At 35.8% G+C, this 12,170-nt stretch overlaps 1 protein-coding gene across 1 annotated transcript in view; it reads left to right on the top strand.

Moving 5' to 3' along the window:
- LOC149248340 (lipid phosphate phosphatase epsilon 2, chloroplastic-like) overlaps window positions 1-11,642 on the top strand; it is a 137,595-nt gene extending 125,953 nt beyond the window's left edge. The window contains exon 4 of the mRNA XM_089456027.1: window positions 11,347-11,642. Coding sequence (XP_089312153.1) covers window positions 11,347-11,541 — 195 coding nt within the window. The 3' untranslated portion in view covers window positions 11,542-11,642. The remainder of the gene's footprint in view (window positions 1-11,346) is intronic.
- The last annotated feature ends 528 nt before the right edge of the window (window positions 11,643-12,170 follow it).

Raw genomic sequence — 12,170 nt, forward strand, 5'->3', positions numbered from 1 at the left:
AGTCTGTGATGTCTGTATATTCTGCTATGCCACATCTTTCTCACTGTTCTTCCTTTTTCTTCGATATCTTCAACTGTGATGATGTTTTTTCCTTTTGGTATGGAGCCCAAAATCTTCTCCTGCATTCCCTTGCTATATGTTGAAGCTTGTTACATGCATAACATCTTATATGTCTCATATTCCTCCTATAGCAGTCAATGGCTTTGTGACCAAACATATTGCAAGCGAAACAATATCCCTTGAAGTACTTGGAACGTGATGATCTTTCTGTGTGACGGTCTTGAACCATTCTACTTCTGCATCTGGCTGCAACATGTCCAAGATTATGACATACATAAGATTCAACATTATTCATCGAAGGAAATAATCGTCTATCACTTCCATTGTTAGGAGCAAAATATTTTCTTTGAGGAATTTCTTTCCTTGGCTATTGATGGGGTTGTCCTCTCATCTCCTTGTTGAGCATTTCAGATTTCTCATTAGAGTTCCTTGCCTCACCTTGTGAGCTAGATTCACCTTCAGCAGATTCATAAAGACCAGTTTTGATAGCAGGAGACCTTTGACTACTAAGAATGTCATCCAAAATCTTAGTACTGTCTTGAAATCGTAATAGTTTATCCTTTTCTTCTAATTTACCTTTCAAGATATTTACCTCAACTTGATGTTGTTCTTCCTTTTCCAGACATTGCTTCTTCAAAATTTCTTCAGACTTTCTTCCTTCTTCCACTTGTTGCCTTAGTTTGAGAATCTCTTTTTCTTGTTCTTCATTCAACTCCTGCAGCATTTGACGAATTCTGGAGGCACATTCTAGCTGAGCTTTTAAGCTGATAACTTCTTCTTTGAGGGCACTCTCCCTTTTGCTAAGTAGATCTTGTTGATCTATGATTTTATCTGATGTTCCATTTCCTTGTTCATCGTCAATTTGAGGTGATTCAGAATCTGAATACTTACTTTCACCTAATGGCAGGCTATCACTGTTCCTTTGAGCTGTCTTCCTCTTCTGACGCGCTTTCTTTCCCATTGTTCTACGGATCTCCTTCAAGCAATCAAGCTTCTACCAAAGGACCTGCTCTGATACCAATTGTTGGAAATAATACTGAGGGGGGGTGAATCAGTATTATCTAATCAATATAACTTTTCAATTTCCATTATAGATTCATATACGCTACTTCAGTTAAGGTAACCCGCGTGTACACGCAATTGTGAATAATTAAACTAGCGTATATCCAGTTGACTTATGATTCAGTTAATTCGTTATATGTTGATCCTTAAACAGTGCATCAGAACTTTATTCACCATATAAATAGTAAACAGGTGTAGTAAAACAGAACAAATCATCACACATAAGAAGCACACATGAACACCATGATATAAGGTGGAAACCCAATGCGGGACAAAAACCACCTGCTGTTATTTTCTTTAATATAAGAAAACCTGTTTACAATCTTGTACCGACGCAGACTCATACCAGTACGCAGGCACCCACCTGCGCAAGGCTACTACCTTCTCTCGTTCTCCAGTTTCTACTAGAAGGGAGCTCCAACCCCCTGGCTCTTGTACTAGCCGATATATTTACTAGTACGTAGGCGCCGGCCTACAGAAGGCTACAACCCTCTCTTTTCTTCCAGGGACCACGTTTCATAAATTTTCATACTGGATCCATAAATACAAAACAATCACCACTATAATACAATCATCAATTACATCTGCATCATCAATCTCTGAATCACCCAATACTGAATCATTGAAACCCTGTCATCAAAACACAGTAACCAGAACACAGAACTCTACAATAACAACCAGACCCAACTGCAACTTCAAATATCATACTTCATAATGTATACGCTACTATGATGAACCAAACCGACGTACATACGCGCTTTTACCAAAGCCAACCCGCGTACAGATCTGCAAATATTTACTCATAACTTTGCAGTTGTTCCAGACATCAGTCATACCCAGATCATAACATTCATACAATAAAACATGCATCAATAATTCAGATCTAGTCTATCCATGATCAAACCACATAATGATAATACATTCCAAGCCTTATGATCCCAATCCATCATCAACCGCATAGGTGCATCCTTGATTCAGATCAAGCATAGCATCACGAACCCATAACCAACATATTAGATCTCACACTTCATCAGATATTCAATCCTTGCACACTTGCATCTCTTGGCCTAATGATCTTCTCCTTATATAGGTTTAGGCCTCTCTCAATACCATGGTCCAAAACCATGTAGAACCAATACCTTGGACCCAATACCTGGGGTCAACACTTCGGACCAAATACCATGGACCAAATACCACGGACCAAAACTTAGTTTTCCAACATGTACGCGCCTTTCCTTTTGTGAACCTGTGTGTGTACGTATACGCACCTTTTGTTCTTCTCACCTGCGTGTATACGCACTTTCATCAAGGTTAACCTGCGTATACCTCTCTCTTGACCTGCTGCACTATGATCTGTCATCTGAGTGAGTTGACAAGACCTGTATCATACCTCTGAGTGAGTTGCCTTCAAGGACAACACCTATATCATAATGCCAACACATTTTTGAGTGATTCCACTTGGAATGGAGACCTAAGACATTCTATTCAATAAAAAAATTTTTCCCATCCAATTTGGATTTGATTTACTTGGTCATTTGGTGAATTATATCTTCCTGTAGCAAATCTATAACTTCCTGTAGCAACACTTGTAACTTCTTGTAGCACTCTTCCAACATGTATATACTTGCCCATATTTGCTCAAAAATCTTGGTTTGTGTCCCTTAGGGTTGAATCATAACCCCTAGGCTCTAAATCAATGGTTGAGGAGGAATAAACACCACCTAGGACTTGCCTTTTTACCCCTGCAAAACATCTCAACAATTTGGGTTAATGGACAGATTTATGAATTGGATAATACAATAATGATTTTCTTGATTTCCACATCCAATGAACTCTGTCAATGGATCTAAACTCTTTGAAATGTAATGATTGATATTTAGTTCATGATATTTACTTTATGAAATTATAATAGGTTTTATTTCCTTGTATTTTCTTTCCTGCAATAGGTTAATTTTTCCATTCCGAGCATTTTATTTTCTACAACTAGTTTAAGATTTGATTTCATTACATTCACTCCATTACATCATGACATCGAAGGAAGGACACAATGTATGCTGCACATATAATGTCAATACCTCTTAAGTTTGTACAACCCTGGCTTGATAATTAAAATTGGTAGTCTTGGGAGTTGCAACATTTTTGTTGCAATATTGAGGCTCATCACAGACCAAAACAATTGTTGAAGAGTTTTGTGGGGTTTGAATAGAGTCTTGATATGTTTTTTGGATAAGAATTTGGAAATAATAATAGTGGTTCTTTGGATGTAAGGAAACAAGATAAGAGTACATGGGGGAAGAGGAGCTGGATGCTCTAGTTTTGTGATTCTTAGCCGCATGTTATGCTCTGTTGATCTAATAAAAGGAGTAGCCATTGGCCATAAGGGCTTTAGTTAGATGCAATCTTTCTTTCTCCAATAATTGGGGGGAAGAAATTAAAATGGCTTGGGTCAATATATTTTTTAAGACAACAAACTTTTGAGTTAGGTGATGGTGAGATTTGGCATGGAGGTATCGTTCAATGTGAGCCTTTCTCCTATAAAATTGGTGTGTAGGGGATCCATCAGGAAGGTGGGAGACGAGGATGTCCAAGAAAGGAAGAGGTTGGCATTTTTCATGGTCCATTGTCAATTGAATATGGGGAGAGATGATATTAAGATGGATAAGTAAGGTGGTGAGGGATGAAGGGGATATGCGGCCAAATGACGAAGGTTTCATTGACAAAATCAAACCAAATTTTTTGTTTCGAGTGACAACTGTGTCCAAGGATTGAGGTTCAAAGTTGAAAACCGCGGGGGATAAGGAGGACCCCATGGTCGTTCCTTCAATCTGCTCATAGACGATGTCTTTAAAGGAGAAAAAGGTGGAGGAAATACATATTTGAATGGGATTAAGGATTTTGGGATCAACCAACTTCAAGATTAGGTTAATGGCTTCGATAATAGGGATCTTGGTGAACAAAGAAACTACACCAAAGTTAATCATGATGTCTTTCTCATCTAGGTGAAGGTTTTTTATTTCTTTGAATAAATTTAGAGGAGTACTTGATGAAGGAGGTGATTTTCCCAATGAAAGGTTGAAGTTTGTCTTCAAGATAGTGACCTGGGGCGTGAGTAGGAGCTCCTATAGTGCTAACAATTGGTATGAGGGGGTTGTAATATTTATGGATCTTAGGTTGACCATAGATTCCTGGAGTTTGAGGAATAAGACACTTTTTAATATTGGGATCAAAGGAGGAATATTTGATTGATTTTGAAATGAGATTGAGTATGGAATTAATAAGATTTGTTTTCAACAGTTTATAAGATGAGGAAGAAAGAAGAATGAACATTTTTGATTCATAATTAGAGGAGTTCATGACGACATTAGCATTTCCTTTATTAGCTTGAAGAATAATGATATGGGGGTTATTGATAAGAAGTTGAATGGATTTGAATTTAGCTTGGGTCAATTTGGGTTTAAGGGGGTTTGAATGACAAAGAATTCTTCCACATTCTTGTTGAGTCTCTTAAGTATCATGTGGGAAGGTTCTATTTAGTGGATTCAACAACGCAAATAATATATTTAGTAGGGATTCAACGAGGAACAAGGGCATAGATAAAACCTTTATGGAGTAATTGGATGACTGAAGGGTCATTATTCAATGAGGAGAGATTAATAAATGTGGAGGAAAGATTAGGAAGGGGAGAAGGAGAGGGAAAAGGAGAGAGGGAAGAGATTACATAATTTAAGGGATTAATAGAAGAAGAATTAATATTATTATTAATGGAGAGATATTTTTTGGAAATTAAAATTGGTTTGCTATAACTTTTGGATAAATTATTATTAATACAAACCATATTAGGGTTATCATAATTATTAAATAAAGAGCCACTATTAGGCACCACATTAAGGGAGTAACATGAATAAAAGAAGGTTCACATTGATTTTAAATGGAAGAGAGGATATTATCATAAAATTATAATAACATGTGTTTAGGGGTATAAATGCTTAATTTATAATTAACTTTTGAATTAGGGGAATTATGGTTTGATAAATTAGAGTAATTAATTGTTTAAATTGAGATTGACAATGGATTTTGGAGAAAACTGATATGAGGAAATTGCATTATTTAATTTTTTATTAGATTTTGACTTTAGATATAAAAAAATAAGGGAGGATGTCATCTTGAGATTTGAATTAAGGTTTATGGTTTCAAAATTCAAATTTATGGTCGAGATTGTGTTGAGGAAGGATTCAACGTTTCTAGTTGGAGAATTCAGGTTTTCGTCTTTGTAATACTGGTTACCAGATGAGATGGTAATGAGGGAGGATTCAACATTGCGTGGTGGATGGGAAACACAATGAAACCTAATTTGAGAAAGAGTCGCCATTGGAGAGGGCCTATAAGAGAGGATCATTGTGTAGGCTAGATTCTGAGTTCCGCGGATTTGCAACTAACTACAAATTTGAGTTGTGGATTGAATTGCAAGTTGACAAGCCCTCTACATGAGATATATCCATGCCGGGGTGATGCGTAGATGGAGAAATGGGGTGGTTCTCGAGGAGAGTATATGGGAGAAATGACTTTGATTAGGAATATGATGGACAAAAAATAAATGATATGGAACCAAATTAAAAGGAGAACATTAATTCTTAGAATATAATTTATTGAATTTTAGAATTTGCTTGTGGGTGGTGGAATCAAAGGTATATAAAACTATGTTAAAGGATCTATGATCGATAGAAGACCAAATTTCAGAACAAATTAATGAGGAAAGTTTTATGTAGAGATTAAATACCTTGAGAGAAAGCTAGTTGAGAATGGACCTGGTGAAATAGTACACCCCTTGCCCTAATGTTCATATATACCATACTCCTCTCAAATTGTTTCATCTCTTATGCTTTTCAGGTCCTTGGTGATGGGTAGAGAGTCCACTCAAAATGTTGGACATTTAAAAAACTACTACATAGTTTATTCCAAAATATTCTCAACAAAAAGGATTAGGCAGTTGAGAAATCAAGCAAATATTAAGTACCCCATCATAAGGAAGAACCTAACGGTAGAAGAGGCGCCATGGGAAGATGAATTTTTGATGCAGAAACACTCGCAGATAGTCAAGTGCTGAGGACAACACTTGTTTGAAGGGGATGGGTATGTTAAGTCCTATATAAGCCCAATGTTGACCCTAAAACCCCTTAATAATCCCTAGATATTAAGTGATTACTTTTTTATTGTTATATTGTTATGTAGGTTAGAACATTTCATGATCCTATTTTATTATAGTTGTATCCTTTGTCTTATACACACACACACACACACACACACACACACACACACACACACACACACACACACACACACACACACACACACAACTAGTCTTGGGATGATCATATCTTGTCTTATACATTGTAGTCATTGTAAAAGAAGGTTCCCCCCTTACAATGGTCTTCAAATATTGAAGTATTGTCATTTTTAAGGTGCATGGCTTATAACAATGGTAAGATTCCATCTTTGCTACTTTTGTGATAAGATCCCATTTTCTCTTTTTCTCCTCTTAAGGAAGTCACCCCTTTTCTCCCTCCTAATTGGTCTCCCCCATCTCAATGTTGAGATTCCCCCATCTCAACATTAAGATTTGGCACCCATCCATTGCTAATTATTTCCATAAAGGCTTGTGTTATGTATGTTATTTCTTTCCATTCTTATGTTCTATGTTGTTTTCCTTTACTTCCTCCTATGCTTTCCTTACCTTGGCTTCAATGTGATCTACAACAACATTGTCTCACATAGTCTCAGGCTCTGTTGTATTGGTCTATAAAGTTTCCAAGATAATCAACATGATTACATATTGTCATATTTTCTTTCTTTCCACCGATTATATTACCAACATGATCGTATCTTGTAGTTTCTTCTTGCTCTAAACAAATGCATGTTGATTTTATTTTTCATTGATTAACTTGGCTATGGTCACATGTTTATGTGAGACTTTGTGGTTCTCAAACAAAGATTCCATTTTTTTCTAATTGGGCCTCCTATATGACACATATATTGTCACATGAGAGAAGTAACTCCCTAGGTTGAGGCACTTGATTGTTCCAAAATTGTTTATGGGCCTTTCCCCTCGCACAACATTGTGTTTTCCTCTTTTGCACACTTTATATTCTATTTGTACTAATTGTTCTTGACTGAAATTTTATCTTTGCATGGGACCTCATTGCTATCCCTTCCATGTATACTGTGTCTTGCCGTGGTGGAAGAATGTAATTCATGAATATTTCAATCTTGCACTCAAATCCAACATATGACCATGCAGGCTCTAAACTTCTTAGGGCACATTATATGCATTGAAATGTCCTCCTTGTTTATCCCCTTGTCTAATATAGGTGCATGGTTTTTTTTACCCATTTGATGTCTAGTGCTTGACAAAGGATGATCCTCTTGTTCTTTTCATAGTTTATTCCTTGATCTTTTTTATTCCTTGATGGTTTTTTTATCTTAAAATTATATATTTTCCATGCATAAACCTCAACATTATGCTTGATTTGTTCTACTTGGGTTGATAAGAGATGCCTTTTTGGGACTTTCACACCCATATATCCATTTTTTATTCACACAAGGATTAACAAGGTCAAAATTAATCTTCCTCTTTCTCTTTATCACGCCCTCCATGGGTTGTACAAGCACATCCACACCTATCTCCATGGATAGGTAAATCAAAAGATCTTTTTGCAATGGAAACTTATGTATCTATTTAATATTTGTGGATTCTCAAATTTTACTTATGACTGAATAGTTGGGAGCTCTAAATTTTTCTAGTAGCTTGTATTCCCTAGTTAATTTACTTGGTCTATAAATAAACCCCTTTCATTTTATTATAGACCCTTATTTTCTCTATTTTGAATCTTACTATAAATCTATCATAGGATCTCACCTTCACTTAATCTCTTGAATTGCCCATATTTGTTGTCTCCATTAACACCCATACAGTAGGGACATACCCTCATATTTATGCTGTTGCATTTGGCTAGATTCTTACCATACTTCATCTTGTACAAGCTTAAATTTTGGATCTTCCTTGAAGTAGTTATTCCTTGCTCCTCTTAATATTTATTTCATGAAGGATTACCGATGCAAAATTATATGCAAAATACCTCACAACTAAAGGCCAATGTTATCTACCAATTGACAACATCATTACACTTTATTATTTGTAGGGTTAATGTGCTTGTATGTGTGTGTGTGTGTCTATATATTGCATTGTATTGGAGACTTATACTTTCACAGACAAAAGTGGGGAGATTGTTCATGGTGTAGAGATTGGTGGGAGTAAAACCTCATTGTTTCCATCAAGGTATGTTTCTTCTTGTTTCTCGTTTCCATTTTGGTACTTCCTTTTGCACATGTTTCATTACCATGTTTTCCTTTCTTATACACATTAGAAGCCTTTGTTGTTAAGAAATCCAAGACCTAAATGAAGTACAATATAAAAGCAACTAGAGCCTTTTGAAAACTTTTATTCACATTTTAATAATTAAAGTAGTGCCTCTCTTCCCCTCAAGCATTTTCCTCATTGGTTCTCAATTCCCTTCATGAATTGGGTGGTGACTCTACTAGTGTTTTCCTCCTCACTCGCTTTGTAAGTGAAAGAGTGTCTCTCATGTGGTAGAATGGTGCTTCAATCTTACCATTGGGTTACATGTTCTCATCTTCAATGCCTCTCTTTACTTGTTGGATTAGTTAGTTGCTCTTATGTTCTTAGCTCCATTCTTGCCAACAACATGGTCAATCAACATCACCACCTCAAGGGAGGTTTCAACATAATTTGTCATTGTGTAAGGTACTTTCTTACTATGGGAACTTGGGATATCATACTTTCATTTAGGTATTAAGATTTTATATATGCTTTGATGCCTAGTTGCTTATTTAATTTAAAACCATAGTTTCATGTATGTATTAATCTCTTATGTATGCTTTGTAACTTATGTTGCTTATTTCATTGAATACATTTGGAAATGGAATATTTGAGCCTACTTAGCAGAGGATACAAGTACATTTAGTTAGATTATGTAGGTTTTCTCTCCTTCCTTACATTCTCACCATGTGTTCCATTTTCTTAGATCAAGTGTCCTTTCTTCATTTTGAATGAGTTAGTTCATTTCATGCAAAACCTATCTAAGTATTCTAGCTCCCTTAGGGATGTGAATAAACATTGGGGCCTCTCCAAATTTTCTTGCTTGTCATAGTAAATTGGGTTAATAATAAATTTGATCCATATTGATTACTAAATATGCATTGAATCAAGGGTTAGGTAGGTTCCTCATACTCTTTCTCTTTCAGATATCCTCTCCTTTCATGTAAAGTAGTTTATTAGCCCATATAGACTTCACGGAGGCTTCATTGGGGGAGTAATACCCTACCACATGCATTCATATTGGTGATATATATTGAGGTAAAAATGACATAATAGATTGGGGGATATATAAGGGGTAAAGGGTTTTTACATTGCCAGGTGTAAAAAATGAAGCTCAAAGCTAATGAAAAAATATAAAGGGGTATAAAAATGTTAATGAAAATTTGGATAACTACAACATCTAGTGAAAGTAGGGGTTTTTAAAATTGGGAAGATGTATTGGGTTCGTATTGGTAGGGGGTTAAATAATGTGATTTTAGAGGTATTTTTCAATACGTAGTTAAATTAAGGGTATTGTTTAATATGTCACGGACGCACGTGATATGTCAAAGGTTCATTGAGTGAAGCCCTTGTGATAGACTTAAAAGGACGAACCAAGTTATATTTTCCTTCTTTTTCCTTTGCTAGTTAGATTTGATTTGTGGATAAGGTTTAATTGGAACCATCAATTTGCTAACTATTATATACACTTAGATTACATAAACAACTCTCCTAAACCTTAATTCATTTAGAGACATCCTTCCTCTTCTCCCTTCTCCCCTAGTTTGCCAATTTTCAACGAGACCTAAGTGGGAACTCCAATTCCCTTCCAATAACTTGTAGAAGATGTTTTATCTTGTAATAAAACAAAGCCTCACTCTAAACATAACTGTTATTTAAATCTCCATTTGAGTGATCTAGATTGGATCATCATATAATTTTTCATCTATCTTGACATTTTTTGGGTGGAAATATTGGAGGAATTGGCATGCAAGGCCTATTTTAGTGGTGGATCTTAGTTTGGAAAATTGGGGTATGGAACCATCCAAAATCATTTCGAGGCATCAAATGACATTTTTTGGGGTTACAATGTCTAGAACTTGTGCGCGTCGGAGCTCATATGCGAAAGTTGTCTCTCACAAGTTGATGTACATTTTTGATCACCATGGTATGATTTGATGCCACATCAACCCCTAATTTGAGAAGATTCTAGAAGATCCAAATATCACAATTGATGGCTAAGGAAGTCAAAGCCCTACCTCTAGATAGCTTGTATGCTATGTTGCATACCAAGCTCCTAGGAGGAAAAGGGGTTTCATTCTTTAGCATCTTATCTTGTTCCATAGTAATTAAGCTAGACAATTGAGAGTGGTATTTTGTAAGCTTAACATAGGAGGAGAAAGATTCCATAGTAGTCATTCAAGCCACAATGTGAAAATTTAACTCCGTAATGAATTCTAAAGCAAAAAAAGAAAAAGATAAACCTCACCTTTTAAGAAGATTTTTTTGGCTTTCTAATTTACCAAAATATATGTAGTATTAAATGATATAGATATATACTTATTTTTTCTATTTCTTATTTCAATTATATTGTAAATTTAAACAAAATTAATAACCACTTTAATTTAATTTGATTTTTTTTTTTTTTTTAAATACTACTATATTAAAGTTAAGAGTATTTACATATTATTAAAAATTAAAACTTTAAACCTCACCTCGTCCTTTCCTATCCTATCAAATCCTGAAGTCTGCTATTACAACTGAAAATTTTATAATCCATAATTTTATTGCAAAATTTGAAGCCACTAATATCTGCAAATTGGCCATACCTTATTTTGAAGTTTTTTTTTGTTGAAAGTGATAGACATTAACTTTTTTGAGTTTTTTTTCTGGGAAGCGATGACATCATAATTTATTTTTACCTTGAACGAATCATAATCTTTGAAGAAGCGTTCAGTTTATATTAGTTTGTAAATGTTTTGATGGTAAATTATTTTGAACTTTTAATTAAGAAGTACTGAACATTGGTACTTGTATACTGAAAATGTATTATATTGATCTTTATATTTTAGGCCTGGTTACGTAGCGTGGAAGGAATGCATACCCAATTGCAAGTTATGGTGGGCATAATGCTGGGCTTCACTACAGCCATTGCATGGTATTATGCATGGAACACAGTTATGATCAGACATTTATATTTTTTCAACCAAGTTAGAATGTTGCTGCATCTGGGTTCACTTATTGCCTTGTTGAATCTGAGTATTTGATGTTGATGAGTTAAGGATTTTGGAAAAATCCTTTTTCCAACTTGGAAATATCATTGTGTTTTTTTAATGCACAAATGTAAATTTAACAGAGTTAATGTGTTGCGTTACAGATCGATTTGGCATCAATCTTGCCCTCATTAAGGATGGCTTCACTTACCTGGGTTTTCGCCTCAAAGCTATGGGATACCAATGCCTGGACTGGGCATGGCTGGTCGACCGTTTCCTCCATAAGATCTCTCGATGGGAAATGCGTCTTCTCTCACTTGCTGGAAGATTCATCTTGGTTCAGTCTGTCCTCTCACAGCTCTCAATTTATTGGCGACACCTCTTTCTCCTTCCAACCTCCGTCATCAATCAATTCAAATCCATCACTGCCACATTCCTGTGGAGCGGCCGGTCCTCCTCCTACAAACTTCATTTGGTTAAGCTGGACTCTATCTCACGCCCAAAGGAGAAGGGTGGATGGGGCCTCCTTGATATGCATCTCTTTGGCAAGGCTCTTATATGCAAATCTTTACACAGAGGCTTATTTGGGGACAGCCCTTGGAGTCACTTGATAAATCAGAAGTATCTCAAAGGACGCCCTCTGGCTCACTGGCTTCATCGACCCACTCTTGGCATCCGTCGTG

This window comes from Pinus tabuliformis, chromosome 7 (genome assembly GCF_031772625.1).
Source record: "Pinus tabuliformis cultivar Carrire ecotype Pingquan chromosome 7, CPIR1, whole genome shotgun sequence".
NCBI lineage: Eukaryota > Viridiplantae > Streptophyta > Pinopsida > Pinales > Pinaceae > Pinus > Pinus tabuliformis.